Consider the following 20,186-nt stretch of genomic DNA (forward strand, 5'->3'; position numbering starts at 1 on the left):
TCTTCTATCTGTCTCTTCTATCATATTCACTAAAAACTTAATTGACCCCTGGTCTAGGAATAAGTACAAATGAGAATATGATTAGAAACCTCTCCTTAAGTCTTGGAGACACTTCAGATTCCATTGCCAAGACACTAACGACCCAGCAAAGATCCTTACACTCTCTAGCCAAAGTCATTCTTTTTTTTTTAATGTATATTTATTTTTGAGAGAGAGAGAGTGTGAGTGGGGGAAGTGTAGAGAGAGAGGGGGACAGAGAATCTGAAGCGGGCTCTACCCTGATAGCAGAGAGCCCCATGTGGGGCTCAAACTCACGAACCATGAGATCATGACCTGAGCTGAAGTCAGATGCTTAACCGACTAAACCACCCAGGCACCACTGGCCAAAGTTATTCTTGGTAACATAATTATCGTTCAGATGAGCAATAAGGTGTCTGTGCTGTGGCCAACAGCACCTGCAGTACCTAGATTAACATTTCTGGGGAAGCTGAAACTCAAATATGGTCACTGGGCAAGCTACAAGCCTTGAAAGGGGGACTCCTTTTACAGGAGTCTCTCTTTGGTTTGGGTCTTGGGGACCAAGACTCCAAAGTGCACTCCAAACATTTTTGGAAATTATCCTTCTTACACTTATTATAAGAATCTCTGACACACTGTAGTCTCTTGGAGGCTTTAAATGCATGTTTGCAGTCACTAACCACCAAGCAAATGTCTCCCTGGAATGTCAAAAAAGGAATGAAGAAAATGACTGACTAAAAAATTGTGAGCCTGAAGTCATGACCTGTGAATACCACAGTGATTCAGCAAAAAACAGGATCAAGGAAAGTTTTGAGAACTACAAATTGGTCGCTGCGAGTGGTGCTGGTGCCTTAAATCTTTACCACGTCTCTCAGGCTGAGTTCAATCAAAAGGGGGTAAATGTTAAAAAGAAACAATAGACTCAAAATGGAGTCACTTATGTTAAGTCCCACCAAGACTTAATACCTAACCTAACTGCAGTTTTAGCCTCTTCTCCGGAGTGTAATTTTAAACCAGTGAATCTGGAATTGCCTGATAGGCACTAGAGAGGTCATCTATATGATAAGACCTCCTGCCATTCCCCCTAAAGGAAAGTGACCTAGTCTAAAACAATACTTTCTTTTCTTTTGCTAATAACCTCCTTGTCCCATCCCATTTCTGCCTATAAAAGGCTGCCTGAAGTTTTGTTCTGTAATAGTTGGTTAAGAGCATGCATTCAGGAGTCATAGTCCTTTGTTCAACTCCTGTCTCCACCACTTACTACTGGCTCTGTTAGATTAGACAGTTAGGCTTCAACAGGATACCTGCAGGTCAGCAAAGAGGAAATCATGGTCATCTATCCACAAGGTCAGAGGCCTGTCCTCACAGCACTCCACAAGAAGCCAGATGGAACCAGAAAGGCCCAAGATGGCAGATGCCATGACAGAAAACGCCCAACCAAATTAGGAAGAAAATTAGGAGGAAGCAAAAATCCTGCTTCCCAGCTCCAAGTAATAAATATTTTGCCCCCTAGTTAACAACTGCTGATAAAAGATAGAAACCCAAACCCTGGGGGCGCAGTGCTCTCTCTCTTGAGCTGGCCTGCTCTCATATCTTGAGCGTGCTTTTCACTTTAATAAATTTTCCCATTTGTGTTATTCAACCGCTATGCTACATGTCTGTCCTTGAATTCACTCTTGTGACAAGACCAAGAAGCTTTGGCACTTGTCTGGGTCTGGCTGGGTCAAGCCTCAACCCCCGCCATCTCCCCAGTTACCCAACAACAGTTCAGTGACCATGAACAAGTTATCTAATCTTGCCGTACTCAGTTTCCTCATCTGAGACATGGAGATAATAACAGTCTCTAGGGTTATGAGAATTAAATTTGTAAATGTACAAGGTACCAGAAGGAGGCTAGCACAGCATAATTGCTCACAAATGTTAGATGCTATTGGTATGGCCCAGTACACACTGATCTAAGCTTCTCACACCTACACTGAATGCCTTTATCACATAATGCTTTGCAGTTTGTAACTTTGAACTCCCTATTATATTTTGCTAGTGAAATGATCCCTTCCCAAACAGAAACCTTGTCTTATGCTTGTCTATACCACAGCCTTCTGCTTGGCATAATGCTATGTGGACAAGAGTCATAGGTGACTGTACAGAAGAGAAGAGAATTCAGTGAGTGAAATGGAGTTGAAGGTTCATATTCACTGGCCCCATGCCATCTAACTTGAATTAAGTACAAGTTCTAAGAGTTATTTTTGAACTTGAAGGGACTTTAGAAATCATCTGCTTGGGATATAAAATCAACGCACAGAAATCCGTTGCATTCCTATACACGAACAATGAAGCAACAGAAAGAGAAATCAAGGAATTGACTCCATTTACAATTGCACCAAAAACCATAAAATACCTAGGAATAAATCTAAACAAAGAGGTGAAAAATCTATACATTGAAAACTATAGAAAGCTTATGAAAGAAATTGAAGAAGACACCAAAAAATGGAAAAATATTCCAAGCTCCTGGACAGGAAGAACAAATATTGTTAAAATGTCAATATTGCCCAAAGCAATCTACATATTCAATGCGATCCCTGTCAAAATAACACCAGCATTCTTCACAGAGCTAGAACAAACAATCCTAAATTTGTATGGAACCAGAAAAGACCCCAAATAGCCAAAGCAACCTTGGAAAAGAAAATCAAAGCAGGAGGCATCACAATCCCAGACTTTGAGCTGTATTACAAAGCTGTAATCATCAAGACAGTTATGGTACTAGCACAAGAACACTCAGATCAATGGAACAGAATAGAGAATTCAGAAATGGACCCACAAACGTATGGCCAACTCATCTTTGACAAAGCAGGAAAGAATATCCAGTGGAATAAAGACAGTCTCTTCAGCAAGTGTGCTGGGAAAACTGGACAGTAACATGCAGGAAAATGAACCTAGACCACTTTCTTACACCATACACAAAAATAAACTCAAAATGGATGAAAGACCTCAATGTAAGACAGGAAGCCATCAAAATCCTCGAGGAGAAAGCAGGCAAAAACCTCTTTGACCTTGACCGCAGCAACTTCTTACTCAACATGTCTCCGGAGGCAAGGGAAATAAAAGCAAACATGAACTATTGGGATCTCATCAAAATAAAAAGCTTCTGCACAGCGAAGGAAACAATCAGCAAAACTAAAAGGCAACAGACAGAATGGGAGAAGATATTTGCAAACAACATATCAGATAAAGGGTTAGCATCCAAAATCTATAAAGAACTTACCAAACTCAACACCCAAAAAACCAATAATCCAGTGAAGAAATGGGCAAAAGACATGAATAGACACTTCTCCAAAGAAGACATCCAGATGGCCAACCGACACATGAAAAAAATGCTCAACATTACTCATCATCAGGGAAATACAAATCAAAACCACAATGAGATACCACCTGACGCCTGTCAGAATGGCTAACATTGACAACTCAGGCAACAACAGATGTTGGCGAGGATGTGGAGAAAGGATCTCTTTTGCATTGTTGGTGGGAATGCAAGCTGGGGCAGCCACTCTGGAAAACAGTATGGAGGTTCCTAAAAAAATTAAAAATAGAACTACCCTACAACCCAGCAATTGCACTACTAGGTATTTCTCCAAGGGATCCAGGTGTGCTGTTTCGAAGGGACACATGCACCCCCACGTTTATAGCAGCACTATCAACAACAGCCAAAGTATGGAAAGAGCCCAAATGTCCATCGATGGATGAATGGAGAAAGAAGATGTGGTATATAGATATACAATGGAGTATTATTCGGCAATCAAAAAGAATGAATTCTTGCCATTTGCAACTCTGTGGATGGAACTAGAGGGTATCATCCTGAGTGAAATTATTCAGTCAGAGAAAGACAAATTTCATGTGACTTCACTCATATGAGGACTTTAAGATACAAAACAGATGAACATAAAGGAAGGGAAGCAAAAATAATATAAAAACGGAGGGGGACAAAACATAAGAGACTCTTAAATATGGAGAACAAACAGAGGGTTGCTAGAGGGGTTGTGTGGGGGGGTGCTAAATGGATAAGGGGCATTAAGGAATCTACTCCTGAAATCATTGTTGCACTGTATGCTAACTAACTTAGATGTAAATTAAAAAAAGAAAGAAAGCTTAAATCCCTTGTTCAAGGTCACAGAGCTAGTTAGAGAACATGTCAGAATATGAAACCAATCTGTCTAATCCTAACTACAGTGCTATTTCCTGAATAATTCTCATTTAATCAAAATAAAAGTGTTTCAACAACAACAACAAAACAAAAACGAAAACGAAATCATCTGCTTGGATCCCTCATTTTACAGAGATCAAGTGACTCACCCAAGGTCACACAGCCAGTTAGAGTCAGAGCTGGGAACGGAATCCCTTGGCATGCTTCCCACTGTGCACTAGAAAGGAAACCTGTGTCTGTTATTTCCAATACATAACCAAGGGCGGACCAAATGCGTGACTTCGAGGAAGTTTACGGGTGACGGAAACAGAGAAACTTAGCAGATGTGCACTCCCCGTGGAGAAGCGCATAGAAATAAAAAACCATTGTCATGTGATTCCGACCAGGTCATCTCTCAGACTTGGCAACCATAGGATTCTGAGGGACAGGGGTCATTCATGTTAACAATTCACATTACTGCCTTTCTGGCAATTCTAATTATACTAGGGAGAGTAAGCCCATGAGCACTTCTCTGAGTAACATGAAGAAAAGATCCCCCAGCTCTGCTCAGCTGAGTCCTCAAGGCCACATCTTCAGGGGGGAACAGACCCTGGAAGAGGAGCTGGCAGAAGACAATGGAGCCAGCCTCCACCAGCCTTGCGAGGAAAACAAGCTGTGGTTACTAATCCGCTGGCATACGGCCACAGCGAGCGTATTATGGTCAAGTTATAATAGTGAATGCAGCGCCCACAGGCCGGGCTCCATTCACACCCTCCGCAAGGAACACACAGCAGAGAGAGATCCACGCAACCTCCCACCTTGCTAACGCTTCAAGGTGCCCGCTGACACTAATGCCACTTGGATGATAAATCTGAACAAGCCTGAAGAAGCAGACTGCCTTCTTGAGACCAGAAGGGCTCTGGGAATTAGACTCAAGCCGCATTTACTTTTACTAAAAGCTGTACTGACTTGAGACACCCCTTCACCTCTGTGGGTCGAATCTATTCATTTATAAAATGTAGGGTCCCGGCCGAATCAGTGGTTCCCGAAGCTGATGGCACAGGCTTAGCCCTTGGGAGGTTTTACACATTTCTTTCCCCATCTCTCCATCTTATGCTTAAGGCCAGTCTCCTGCAATCAAATAATCAATCCCTCAATGAATTGATCTTCTTCTCTAGCCCTTGCTGACAGCTATCTTTTCCCCTTCCCATCAGCCCCCACTCACTCACCCTGGACCACCAGGTGTCCATAGGTGCTCTGTGATTGTACACGGAATATACATTTATTCCACCAGTTCAAAAGCTGCCGTGGTCTGGATCGCTTCTGTTTTGTTTTCGCACATGCCTTCCTGACACAGTGGGCTGTCTTCATATATAAAATAGGCTACCGGTAATTCTGTCTGACATGCACTCTGCTCAGCCGAACACCCATTAGTCTCAAGCTGTGACACACTTGCCCTGGTCACCCCTCCTGCTTGAATACATATGGTTGTGGCCCCCTGCCCCTTCCCCCAGGACGGCCACCAGCTGATAGCATATCTTGTACCATTTCATGAGCCACCTATGTAAACAAATGTATGAGGGCATATTCTCTCACATCAGTTTTGGTTGGTACATAGGATCCCACGTCTTGCTTTGTCCCAGCTACCATGTCAAGTTCATAAAGTAAAGCAAGGTTCTAAGGGGCAAGTGTGAGCTTGTGCCATATGAGCTCTCCTTTGAGGCAAGTGAGGCATTGACGGAACCTGGCTACTAAGAGGTAGGGCGAGGTTGGGATTAAGGCATTTTTCAGTAGGATCTGAAAGGCAGAATCCAGGGCAAAGTCAAGGTCAAGCCCAAAAGACAACCTGAACAAAGGGTGTCTGCACAAACAAGGAGAGGGAATAGAATCCCAAGGCCCCAGGACAGAAGGAATGTTTGGGAAGGTAGGATGATGGGAGGTGACAGCCAAGGTTCTGGGTAGATTCCCTAGGGCAGTGACTTTACCCCTGCCCACGTGCAGCCGGCTGCCATGGTAGGAGAGATTCCTGTGAAGGGAAGCAGAGCCCAGAACCTGGAGACAAAGCTCTAAAATCTGTTTAGCTGGTGTTTGTAATGTGCCATTCTGTGCAGTTATACACAAGCAAACATAAAAATTCCCATTTTAGGGGCACCTGGGTGGCTCTGTTGGTTCAGCTCAAGTCATGATCTCACAGTTCGTGGGTTTGTGCCCCGCATCGGGCAGCTTAGAGCCTGGAGCCTGCTTCGGATTCCGTGTCTCCCTCTCTCTCTGTCCCTCCCTCACTCACGCTCTGTCTCTCTCTCTCTCTCAAAAATAAAATAAACACTAAAAAAAATTCCCATTTTATAGCTTATCCCTTAGTCCTCTTTTCTTGCTTCCTCTTCCGACATACCTTTCAAAATGGCCTTATTTACATTTTGTGTATTTAAATATTTGTCAGAAGACGATGAGGCTATGTTAGCATTTTCATTTTTGCACATTAAATCTCGTATCTCACACACATACACATCTTTTTTTATGGTGGGTGTACATAAAAAACCCTGCTTTTTTTAAAGCAGGGTTTTGTTTGTAAAATACAGGCAATCACCTAATGTTATCCTATAAATAATGTCCCATTTTACAATAGTCTCCAAAATTATCATCACGTATAGTGCTGTGATATTCCTTTAGTGTCTTTGGTTTGATGCATTAATTCGACTTTATTGTCCTCTTACTATATTTTAATGCTGTGCAATACATCTGGGATCACAGAACCCAACCTTCAGGAGGCTCAAGCAATGAAATGTTTTGGTGAATAATTCTTTTTAAACAAGAACAAGAAACATTTTTCTGCTTTATTTATAAATTAGCCTTCAAGCCTAGTTCACTTTTCCTTTTACACAAAGCTGTGTAATGCACGCCAACCCATTTCCCTGCCTAGTAGACTGGAGGTTCCTGGATCTTCAAGTATTCAGGACCCTGAGTCTGACTATCAGTAAGCACTCCACCGCATCACGGACATCTAGAGTTGGCACAAGACTGAGCTATATGCCCACAACAATTTTTAAAAAAAAACACTCCTGAAACAACTGGCTGTTTTCCTGTGATTGACCTCTTTGGGTGCAGTCTTCTGAACAAAAATAGCTCATCTTTACTGATTCAAGCTTTACTTGCATGACTTCATTGTATCCTGACAGCCCCACATTGTGGCTGCTTCTATGATTGCCCTCCCCCACCCATGTCCTGACCGGAACAGAGCTGTTTTTCCGCAACGTGAACATTGTCAGGACATCTAGTACATTCCGGGGAAGTCTTGTATCCTGCCACTGCCCCACCCCCACCCCATCCATCCCTGGGGGGATGTTGGAAGGCCTGGCACCGGTACCACTGAGTCTGGGAAGAGAAAGCTGTACCTTTAGGGATGGATAAGCAATTTACTTTTCATTCAGCTGTGTTTGGGGGTAGAAATCCACTTGAAGGCAAGTATTGGAGTTCAGCTGTTCCCACCGCACATGGGACCCAAACAGCACTCCTAGGTAAGTCCAAAAGCCAAAGGAGGGTGCCAGAATTTTCGTGAAACCTCATCATTTGTTCTGCTCCAAAAATAAGGCAAAATGAGCTTCAAAGGAAATTGAGTTTGAATTAAAAAGAAACGTGCACAGCCATATGAAAGCACTTGCTGCCTGTGAACTGTGTATCTGAACATGGTTAAGACGGTCAATTTCACAACTATGTTTATTTGACCGACAGAAAATAAACCGAAGGGGGAAAAAAAGACATCTGGCTCAGTGCAACACCACAATATGATTCACAATATTTACCAAAATCTGTGCCGATTCTTTCTCAACAGTGGGATTCTTCTGTTTATCAACACTTCTTAACATCCTTCTCTCCTTTTAAAAGGTCCTCCAGACCACACTCCTTCATGAGGCTGTAAAGGATTAGGTTGGCCGGGAGCCAGCTGTCTGCTTCTTCGGCCGCCCTCCCTTTGTGTTGTCGGTGGGTGGAGTGAGCCCCGTGAGAACACAGATGCCCTCCCCTCTCTCTGGAAGCTATTTATTGTTTTCATAGGAACCAGCCACCAAAGAGATCGCCTGTGCCCCACCCACTCCTCCGAACTTCAAGTTCTCGACTGGAAAATGCTAACATCCGACCAGACACACAGAAACGTCCTGAAAGACAATGCCTGGGCCCTGATTTTCTAGGAGGGTCAGGGTTTTTTTATGATCAGATCAGCCCAGCTTGTTTTCACGGCTGTGACGATGTTAACAAGCCAGCTTTAATCTACAACATCTGCCTGTTCTTACCCAACATCGATTTATAATTTAAACCATCATCTGGGCCCCCTATCTTAAGTTTCTTATTTTCTTCCCTGGCTCACCACTGTGCCAAGATTCCCCCTGCTCTAAACTCTGAAAGTCTATTATAAATGTTTCCAGAGAAGATGGAAGTGGATTATTTGATTGCCCAATAGAGGATGATCAGATGATCCAAAATATTCTTATATTAACGTTTTTTATATTATCAATAGAATAAAAGCATTTTTTTTTTTAATTTGCAAAGAAACATTAGGTCCAAGAATGTCTGTAGACCTCAGTTTGTGGAGAATGGGCGAGGTGCACGGAGGAAGAGCGGGTACACCTGTGACTGGGAACTGACCTTGTCTTTCTCCCAAAGGCAGTGAGAAGTAATAACCCTCACACTGTAGTGCTCAGAACCCTCTGTACTTTCTCTGTGTATGGATTAGTGAAGGCTTTAGGTCAACAACTCGCCAGGCCCTTCCATTTCACTCTAAGTGCCTCAGCACAGCTGACAAGGCCCTCTGTGGGCCAACCCCTGCTTACCTTCCAGCATGATCTCTCCTTGGTCACCTTCTTTCTCCTCCCAGGCCTGGAGCCACCCTGTCTTCCCAACACCCTCAATGCCCCAGGCGCTATACTCTCTCAGCTCTAGGCAGCTCCCCCTACTGTTCTCTTCCAGAATTTTCTTACATTCTTTCCCATCCCCTTCTGCACCTGGTCAACTCTCAGGCTTCAGGTATTCCCTTGAGTTTTCTCCTCTCTGACCCTGTGCTTCCACTAAAAAGGCACTCACGCGGTGATGTATTAAAATTGCTTGCTTAGGTGCACCTGGATGGCTCAGTTGGTTAAGCATCCGACTTTGGCTCAGGTCATGATCTCACGGTCTGTGAGTTCGAGCCCTGCATTGGGCTCTGTGCTGACAGCTGGGAGCCTGGAGCCTGCTTTGGATTCTGTGTCTCCCTCTCTCTCTGCCCCTCCCCCATTCACACTGGTCTCAGTCTCTCAAAAAAGGAATAAATGTTAAAAAAATTTTTTTTATTTGCTTGTTTAATAGTGTCTTTCCCTAGGATTAAAAGCTCTACAGTGCAGACGTTGTGTCTATCCTGGTCATCATTGTATCTCCAGCATCTGCCTAGCACAGGACCATGAACATCACAGATGCTAAAACAATAATCATAATCATAATAAATAATAATAATAAATATATTATATATTACATACATATATATATTATAGAATAAATAATAAAAATAAATATTATTTATTATTATTATTGAGGGAAAAGAAGAACAAACAAAATTAAGGGAGGGTTGCCCTGGAAAGATGGACAAACAGTGGGAAAGCAGGAGGGGTGATGGGCAGAGGAATCATGAAACAGAACATTCCAGGGCACCTGGATGACTTGGTAGGTTAACCCTCAGACTTCAGCTCAGGTCGTGGTCTCGTGGTTCGTTAGTTCAAGCTCTGCGTCGGGCTCTATGCTGACAGCTCAGAGCCTGCAGCCTACTTCAGATACTGTCTCCCTCTCTGCCTCCCTCTCTCTCTCTCTCTCTCTTTCTCTCTCTCTCTCCCTCTCAAAAATAAATAGGCATTAAAAACAAAAATGAAATAGAACATTCAATAAATAATAACAAATATACTCAGAAAAATATCCTTGCTGTTTCTGATCCCAAAAGAGTGGAGATCTATGTGATCTGGGATGGACTAAATCTGAAATTACAATCTGAATCCATTTCAGCACCTAAACATACCGAATCTTCAGCACATTACTGTTAGCCTCCGAAGGACCACCTAAGCCATTCAAGTGCCCAGTGCTCTGAGAAGACTCAGGCCGACCAGTGAATTTATCCCGGAGGGGCACAGGAACTAACAAATGCCCACCCCTTTTTTATCTGTGTGTTTTGGGAAACTGAATTCTAGACTGCTGAAAATAGAACTTGAAACTGACCACCGAGTAGTCTAAGAGAAGGAGAGAACTATCAGCACAAGGGTGCAATTATTTTACCCAACCGGTCCTCCTTTGAAAGGTTTCTTTTACTGGCGAAAGGATTAGAAGCGTAACACGGCTGAAACCTGCCATCTAGTGGGCCTTCTAATCACATGGGTTCCCCAACGCGAATGGAGCAGGCATAAGGGGAGACCCGGAAGAAACCCTAGACAGCATCATCTCGGGTCATCCCTGGCAGTGGTCAACGTCCACTTGCAGGATGAGGGGCCATTGAGGGGCTTCTTTCAAAACAGCCCAGTGTAATGTTTTCCCTTTCTGATGTCCACAAAGCTAACCGAAATCGATGTGAAATTTCAATTAGTTTCAATTCAAAGCAGTCCTAGCAAGAAATCAGTGCCCCGTCTGGGAAAGCGTATAACATCTATTCCTGTGATGAGTCTTAACTTTAGAAATCAGATTTGTAAGTCAAGTACTCAAAAAGCTAAAGAAAAAAAAAGTCAACATCAAATCTCTCTTCCCTGAAGCCACTACCTCCAGGAGGACGAGAGTGCTCTTTGGTGTGTGTCCTATCAGACATACGTCAGAGCACCTGGGCAGAACCACAGCTCTGTGTTGGGGACCAAGAGGCCAGGGTCTAAGGCTCACACTGACCCTCACCTTCTGTCACTCCGGACCAGCCATCTACCTTCTAGGATGCTCAGTTTCTTCATTTGTTAAGAAGAAGGCACTGAAGCATAATGGCTACTAAGGTTATTAAGGTCCTTTCGTCTCTCAAGTTCCATGACCTTGTTCCTGGAGTCACAGTTCTCATGAGTCCAGGGGCCTGACTTCTGACCCACTCTGTGCTCAGTGCCCAGCACCATACTCACACTCAGACACTGATGGAGGGTCTGTGTGTACTGGGCGCTGTGCTGGGTCCTAGGAAAACACTGATGAATAAACAGACACCATCTCTGCCAAGCCTTTAGCTGAGTGAGGGACATGAACACAACATAACAACTGAGGTGATTGTTCTGTTGCTGCTGAGGGCTTCAGTGAGGGTGTATAACTGGGCCTAGTGTAGGGCAGGGACTGAGAGGACCTGACAGGCCTGGGTCTGAAGATTGGACTGGAGGTCTTGGAATACGTGCATGACAGGCAGGAGGACCCAAATGGGCAAAGACCCAGGCAAGAAGAAAGAAGATTGGCATGCCTGGGCATCAGAAAGGGTCCAAAGAACCTGGAGTGTGAAAAACAAGAGACTGAAGTGAAACGAAACAGAAGAGAAAGACAGAGGTCACCTTATGCATGGCCTTGTGGGCCATATCAGAAGTTTCAAGTTAATTCTAAGAGCAACAGAATTGCTGTAATGAAGGGCTTAAAGCAGGAATGTGACAGAACCAGATGTGCTTTTTTGAAAGGTCTGACTGCTGTGTGGAAGACTGAGGTCAGGTTCAAGATTGGGTACAGAAAAGCTAGGTTACAGGATTATGCTGTAGTCCACGCAAAGACTAGAGTCATTGCTGCCATGGTGGAAAGAAGAAATAACTAAAAGTTATCAAGAAATAACTAAATAGCAGCGTCATTGGGGCATCCAATAGTAGTTGATTGGATGTGGAAATAAAAGGGAAGTGTCCAAGGTGATTCCAGGCCTTTGATCAAGGGCAAGTGGGTAGAATTAGTGCCATTCACTGAACTGAAGGATACAGGAGGATGACCAGGTGTGGAGAAGGCTTATGAGCTCAGTTTTAGATGACCACATTTAGAGAAAGGCTCAGGCACTTGAGCAGGCCGCTGGAGAGTCGTATCTGGTGCTCAGCAGAAACAGTTAGGTGTGCCCTATGATCGAAGGAAGGCATTTGGCAGCATGTAGTGAGAAGGGAAGAAGACACAGAACCAACATTTACTGTCTGGGGGAGTAGGTGAGCAGAGCCGGTAAGACAAACTTCAAGGAGGGGCCTGCGAGGCAGGAAGAAAACTGGCAGAAAACGGTGCTGTGGAAACCAAGCGTGTTCCCTTCTGCTGAATGGACGGTGGAGCAGGTCACACGAGGATTGACAAGAAAGCTCTGGATTTTGTGACCTTGACCTTGGTGATTAAATGTCTGTGGAGTAGTGGTGCAGGAGTCAGGTGGAGGGTAAATAGGAGAGGACAGAGGAGACAATGAGTGAAGAGAGAGAGACTCCTCCAAGGAGCTTGACTGTGAAGGTGAGAGAGGAAGGTGGCTGGAAGGCACTTGGGGGCCAAGGCAGGATTTCTTAATATGGAGAAGGCTTATGGAGAGGACCCCACGGAGAAGGGGAGCTTGAAGATGCCCAACAGAGAGGCAATAACTGATATCTCAAGGCACCTGAGAAAGCATGCGAGGGTGAGATCCGGGTACAGGCACAGTTTGGTCTCAGGAGGGAGGGAGAATCCTTCCTCCACTCTAACTGTAAGAACAGAGAAGGAAGAGATGCGCTAAGATGAAGTCAAGGCAACTCAAAGGCTCCGATTTCTCAACAAATTGAGAATTTCATTAGCTCAAAGTGAGACAGATGGAAAAGATCAGAGGTTTAGGAAGAGAGTAAAAGTGAGCTGAGAAATCTCTCCAGCTTTGCCAGATACAAGTGACGGGACCACAATCTAATTGCACCCATCCGGCCGCTGTATGGGTTCCTCCAACAGTGCTCAGTGCCCAAGTGTGGGCAAGAAGAAGTGGGAGAACAGGTTCATTTGGGGTTGGAAATTTCCAAGAAGGAATGAAGGAAAAACAGAGGGCAACATAACTTACTTAGGATGGATTCAAAAGTTTGGTGGAGGGGTCCCTGGGGGGCTCCGTTGGTTGAGCGTCTGACCTCGGCTCGGGTCATGATCTCACAGTTCGTGAGTTCGAGCCCCGCGCTGGGCTCTGTGCTGACAGCTCAGGGCCTGGAGCCTGCTTCAGATTCTGTGTCTCCCTCTCTCTCTGCCTCTCCCCCGCTTGTGCTCTCTCTCTCAAAAATAAATAAAATGTGAAAAAATTTTAAAAAGTTTGGTAGAAACAACAAACTCTGGAGTCCAATGAGCACAGAAGGAGACAAGATGGATAAAGAGGGGACGTTGCTGGGGAGGGGGTGTCAGCTGACGAAATGGCTCCATGAGATGAAGCAACAAAAGGCTGAGATAGTGGGGATGGGTCCAAGGTGGCACGGGACCCTCGATATAAAATTCATCCATATTTTGTCGTCACCCTCCACCCCATATATACAGTGCACACGTCGGCACTAAGTGTATTTATCTCTGAATGTTGAATGAACAAACGCATGATGAAGAACTGGCTTCCGATATGATCACTAATCCCCTGGGGAAACCATCGACTGTTTCCTGAGTTTTGTTGTGTGCCAAGGCACTGTTCAAGGTGCTAGGAATCTGATGACGAACCAAACAAACGTGGTATTTGCCAGCAAGGGGCTTAGATTTTCATGGGGGAAGATGGACACAGGCCCCAGATTACAAAGATTGATTAAGTAAGTGAAAAAGGAAAGATGTGTGCAGTCTTTTGTGGATCTTCTGTATTAAAAGTCATGTTGGCTGTGCATAGTTCCCCGATTTATCTGAGTCTTGGTCGCAATTAACTTTCCCAAAAGATCACTTGATTATTGTGCTTGAGAAATATACACTGCTTAGTAATGATTAGTTGCAATTCATTGAACATTTACTAGGGGCCAGGTTGCGCTTACAACAGATAATATAATCTCCATAATCCAGGTGAGGAAAGTGGGTCTAGGCAAATGACTGAACAAAGATCACTTTGCTGGTTCGGGGCGCCTGGGTGGCTCAGTCAGTTGAACTTCTGAATCTTGATCTCATAGTTCGTGAGATCAAGTCCCAGTTGGGCTCTGTGCTGACAGCACAGAGCCTTCTTGGGATTCTCTCTCTCTCTCTCTCTCTCTCTCTCTCTCTCAAAATAAATAAACTTAAAAAAAAAAAGATCACTTTTCTGGTTATTAGTAAAGGCAAGATTCCAATCTAGCTGTGCCTCAGCCTGACTTCTCTGTTCTATAACCCATTCCCTCTTCTCGTCAGGAGATTAAATTTGGACAAATGTGGTAGAATTGTGGACTTTGTTCCAGAAAGCTACCAAAATTCCTTAAAATGACCGGGCTTTGTTGGAGGCACATCTGGGGAGCTTCCAAACCCAAAGCTGTCAGAATACTGGAAAGAACTCATTCCACAGGAAAAGAAAACACAGGATGAATACTTCCCCTCTATCCAAAGGTACCACGTCCCGGGAAATACGTCAAGAGTCAATTTGTTGAATCTCTGGTGTCAAATAAATCATGATTTTGTTGTTGTTGTTTGATATAGAGTCATGACTAGATGTTTTTCACATTTTTCACATTTTTTTAATAAAGTCCTTGGGGGCCGACATCTGTCTTTACTTTCTTATAAAGCCCTGACTGTGCTTTGAATGAATACACTTTAATGTTAAGAAGTCAAAATTGGCTTTTTCAGCTTTTTGATGTTTCTCTTCAATTCAGATTCATGTTCACTTTACTTGGAGTCCTCAGGATATTTTCAAACATATCGTGGCTAATACAACTTTGAAAATACTTCTAGAAAATACTAAATCTTCAGGGGCCAAATCATCTAGGTTTAAAACACTTAGTGTAAGTCCAAGATTAACCGTTCAGAATAATTTAAAATAGCTAAATTCTGGTGGTAAACAACATGTATTACATTTTTGTTTAATTTTCCCTTGGAAAATTAAGTCATTTAAAAGGTATATGGTTGCAAATCTGTCCAGATGTGTTCCAAGCAGGGGATGCACACACACAATTTAAGTGTGGACATGAAAACAGGAAAAACCATCTGATTGTTTCACCCCCAGCTCTTCATCCAACCTAATAGCCCTCAAGAAAAACTGTACACTATTACATCCCATGAACCCAGAAGAACATCTTCAGAATAAAATGTGGAAAAGTCTTAATACAAGAGGTTAGAAAGCTGGGGAAATAGTAATTGTATGTATTTTAATTTATTTATTCTGCAAGGTGTACATGTGTAAGAAGGGGAGAAGATTGGCTAGTCATTCAACAACTAAATCAAAATGCCAAGGACTCAGTTAAGCCCCATGAAAAGCAGAGATAAAAAAAAAAAAGGATTCATGGTGTGCCTAGGTGGTTCAGTTGTGTGCATGGACTTTGGCTCAGGTCATGATCTCCCCGTTGGTGGGACTGAGTCCCATGTGGGGCTCTGTGCTGATAGTTCAGAGCCTGTTCTGCTTCAGATTCTGTGTCTCCCTCCCTCTCTGCCTGTCTCCCTCCAACCCCCCACCCCCCACACCGCTGGAGCTCTTTCTCTCTCTCAAAAATAAACAGTAAAAAAAATTTTTTTTTAATTAGAGAAAATTAAAAGACAACACAAAAAAGGAGTCCTAAGTATGAACACTGCTCAAAAGAGGATGTACCCTCGGCCATGGGGAAGTGTACCCGTGGAGGCAGGACACAGACTTCCCAGACAAAGTGACAGCAAGGCTGAGGTCAGCCAGGTGCAGAGGGGGCCCCCGAGGGAGCCCAGGCCAGTGAAAGCAGCAATACTAATCTAGAGATTCCAAGTTCAAAGAGGTTCTCATCCCTCAGAGGAAGATGTTAGACTTGACCCCAGTGGAGACCCACCCGGTAAGCAGGGGAGTGACGTGATCAGGTCGCATTTTTAAGACCTCAATCCAGTGAGAAGGAGCCCGGGAGGACATCTGGGTGTGGTTCTTGCGGTTCAAGACCAGAGGTGAGGGGCAACACTGGCTGGGGCTGGGTCGGACTGAGAGGATGTGGGGGTTTGGGAGGAGCGGGGGATGGGGGGAGGCCAGGACAATCCCCAGGCTAGTGTCTGAGCGGGTGAGCAGGTAGGGATGTCCTAGAGGGAGGGGAAGATATGTGGGGGCGAGTCTGTGCTGAAAATGAGCCTGTCAGGAACACGAGGAGTTTCTGATGCCTGAGATGCTCATTTCTCCATTTGAGTCATCCCAAACAAGCGATATCCTGCCTTTCCCTTTCCTAAATCATATGAAGAAAAGGCTGGAAAGAATCTTAGAAATCATGCAATCCCATCCCCTTTATTTTGCACATGAAGAAATGGAGATGCAGGGGTTTGGGGGGACCCCCCTCCCAAATATGCACCGGATCCCCAGCCCCGGAGGCCCCAGGCTCCTCCCAGGACTCGCTGAAGTGTGCTCCGTGTTTTTGCTCTTTAACACTTTTCCTAAGCATCATCTTAACCACTTGTCTGGACAAGAAACCCAGGCTCCTGAAGGTTCTCATTCAAACATGAGAAATCTTTGGCCTCTCACCAACTCAAGAAGCCCTGGATATAAAACTCATATGCTCAGGAAAGTAAAAACAAACCAGAAGCAGTTGAAAAGTTCAAAACCAGTTTAGGTTGGCATCGCCTCAAGTTGCTCACAGGCATCTGCAATTAGGGCATTTCAGTTTTCACTATGATTACATAAAAATGACAGAAAGCAGTGACCGGGCTCGTTATTTTTACTATATGATTTCTTAAATATCTCTACGCATCACAGTTTCAATCACTGGTCACGTGGCTTCCTATAAAGTTTCACTGTTTTAACTCACGTGGATAGGATCTGCAGTACTTTTTTAAAGATTTTTTTTGATTTTTATATATTTTGAAAAAGAGAGAGAAAGAAGGGGGGTGCAGGGAGGAGCAGAGAGGAGAGAGAATCCCAAGCTGGTTCCAAGTTGCCAGCGCAGGGCCTGACATGGGGCCTGATCTCATGAACCGTGAGATCAAGACCTGAGCAGAAATTAAGAGTCCCCGCTTAGCTGACTGAGTCACCTTGGGGCCTTGGATTTGCAATAATTTTTAAAAACTGGACAAAGAAATAAAATCTACAGTGTTTGCTTATTGAGCTTTCATTTTTTTATAAGCTATTAGGGTGAAATCGTATATGTCAGAAACAATGCCGCGCTTAACAAAGGAAGGACCCTTGACCCAACGCAAGTAAAACAATAAATAAATAAATGCTCACCTGAGACGGGAGTCCTTAAAGGTGTCGAGATAGGGAGGATAACTCCATCCAATTTTGTTCCCTTTACACCGAAGCTCGAGGGTTTGCCCTGCTGTCAGACTCAGGGTGGCTGCAGGTTTCTGGAAGCGGCCTTTATCCAGCATCTGGATCATTATTGACTGCGTCTTTGGTGTGCCGTCAGCTGCGTCCCTGTCCTTTATTTTAGGAATTCTGGGTTTCACCTTCTTGTTGGTGGGCTTGATTCTGTTCTCTCCCGGCTCCTTTGGACGCTTGTTCTTCGGAGGCTGTTGGCCAGTGACTAGTACAAACGTGAGGAAAGAACAACGCACTCAAACCCGAAAGATTCAACACCTACAATGGGTAACTTTGGGGCACCATTCTCCTTCATCAAAATAATTTTCAGGAATAGCCATTATCTCAGTTCACTCTTTAGTTGCAAAACAACAAGTAACTGAAAGGGAATGTATGTTAGCTTCAGAGATTTTATTCAAGGCGCGCCTGGGTGGCTCAGTCAGTTAGGCGTCCAGTCATGATCTCACGGTTGGCAAGGTGGAGCCCCACATCGGGCTGTGTGCTGACAAGTTCAGAGCCTGGAGCCTGCTTTGGATTCTGTGTCTCCCTCTTTTCTGCCCCCACCCCACTCACGCTCTCTCTCTCAAAAATAAATAAACAGTAAAAAAAAATAAATAAAAGATTTTGTTCAAATTCAGTGAAATATTGCACTTGTGAACTAAAATTTGCACTTACCAAACAAAAAGACCATTGCCTGTAGTTCACGCTGTGTCACAGTCTTTAAGGGGCCACAGAGAATTGCAGCATCAGAGTCACTTGATTTAAGGGCTGTTTCCGGTCCTTGGGGTCTCAGGGTGACCTTTGTTCATTCTGAATTTACTGTTTATTTTTTTTTTTAAGTTTATTTATTTTGAGAGAGCGAGAGTGTGAGAGCAGGGGAGGGGCAGAGAGAGAGGAAGAGAGAGAGAATCCCAAGCAGGCTCCACACTGTCAGTGCAGAGCCTGATATGGGGCTCAAACTGGCGACCTGTGAGATCATGATCTGAGCCGTAATCAAGAGTCAGATGCTTAACTGAGCCACCCAGGAGCCCCTGAATTTGCTGTTCAAATGCAGAAATATGTACCCTTCAGGGAGTACAGACACACTGAGTGGAAGCACACTCAGATTTCAAGCCACTACGAACTTTCTCTCAACTGAGCGTGCACAGTGCAGTCTGTGTGTATCAGGGTAGACGGTGTCCACACAGCGTGCAAAGTTGAGGAAGGAATAAGCACTACACCTGCGCTCATTTAAAGCTTCCATAGGAGCTCTTAAGAGCTCAAGGGTAACTGTAGCATTGGTTTAGAACTCAGTCAACAAAATATTTCGGGGAGGGAGGATTATTTTATCACCAGCATTGTTGATAATTGCAGGCCAAAGGTGATAATAAAAAGCTGACCTACTGTGAGTCCATTTTAGTCCTGTTTTTCCTTTCTCTACAGGCAATTCACCCTTTCCTGCCTGCACCCTTGGAAGACTGCTCCCCCTCGCCTGCCCTTGAGATGCCTCCGGGCCCCAGAAACCCCCCATGTCCCACATGCCTGCCCAGCCATGTGCCTGTGTGCACCCAGCAAGGATGAGAAGACTCTGCCGTTTCAGTTTGTCTATTTGCATGAGCTCAAAGGCAACCTCACTATATGCCCACAAAATTGCAAAATGTCCTGGGTCCTGAGAAGTCATTTAGGTAAAATTCCTTTGTTATAGATTTAAAAATTTAAGAAGACCCTTAAATGTTAAGTAAGTTGTACACAGCTGGTTAGTGGCAGAATGTGAGTAGAATTCACTTCTTCTGACTCATTCCAAGGGCGTGTTTCGCTGTATGGACATAAATATCCTGCATATATTTTGAATAAATGACTCCAAAAATCTCGGCCGAGTGAGGAAATTGCAGGGCAATTGTATAAAATGGGGAAAAGTAATTAATCAGGAGAAAAATCTTCCCTTTCTTGAGGGATGCATTTATTTATCTAATATTACCCTGGCATACGTACTTAAGACTTGGGGTGGTCAAGGGCGCCTGGATGGCTCAATCGGTTAAGCATCCCATTTCAGCTCAGGTCATGATCCTGCCATCAGTGAGTTCGAGCCCCGCGTCGGGCTCTGGGCTGATGGCTCAGAGCCTGGAGCCTGCTTCGGATTCTGTGTCTCCCTCTCTCTGCCCCTCCCCCACTCACACTCTGTCTCTGTCTCTCAAAAATGAACAAATGTTAAAAAAAAAAAAAAGACCTCAGGTGGTCAAAAGTACTAAGTCACTGCAAGTGGGATCAAGGGATGGCAAAAGATAAGTGTTGTAAGCACTTATACCAGAGGCCAGGCAGGTGACAAAACAGGGTGAGCCACATGGTCCTGGTGAAGCCATGCCCCTAAGGGATGCCGCTTCTGCTTTGGCAGACCCTGTCTTTAAAAAAATTTTTTTTTTAAATGTTTATTTAATTTTGAGAGAGAGAGTGTGTGTGAGCGAGCAGGAGTGGGGGAGGGGCAAAGAGAGAGGAAGACACAGAATCCAAAGCAGGCTCCAGGCCTAGAGCTGTCAGCACAGAGCCCGATGCGGGGCTCGAACTCACCAACAGCAAGATCGTGACCTGAGCTGAAGTCGGCCACTTAGCCAAGTGAGGTGGCCCCGGCAGACCCCTGTCTTAAGGAAGTACATGCTCACAGTTGCTGGGTCTAAGGCCCCCAGAAGATGGCAAAAAGGCAGATCTCCTCTGATGTATAAATATCAG

The 20,186-nt window shown here is 44.4% G+C and overlaps 1 protein-coding gene across 2 annotated transcripts in view; it reads right to left on the reverse strand.

Annotated features, from left to right (window-relative positions):
• The window catches only part of PDGFRL (platelet derived growth factor receptor like), a 69,950-nt gene that overhangs the window by 32,826 nt on the left and 16,938 nt on the right, over nt 1-20,186 (reverse strand). For both annotated transcript variants that reach the window (XM_015086775.3, XM_053216344.1), the window contains exon 2: nt 17,412-17,709. In XM_015086775.3, coding sequence (XP_014942261.2) covers nt 17,412-17,709 — 298 coding nt within the window. The remainder of the gene's footprint in view (nt 1-17,411; nt 17,710-20,186) is intronic.

Source organism: Acinonyx jubatus, chromosome B1 (assembly GCF_027475565.1).
Source record: "Acinonyx jubatus isolate Ajub_Pintada_27869175 chromosome B1, VMU_Ajub_asm_v1.0, whole genome shotgun sequence".
In the NCBI taxonomy this organism is placed as follows: Eukaryota; Metazoa; Chordata; class Mammalia; order Carnivora; family Felidae; genus Acinonyx; species Acinonyx jubatus.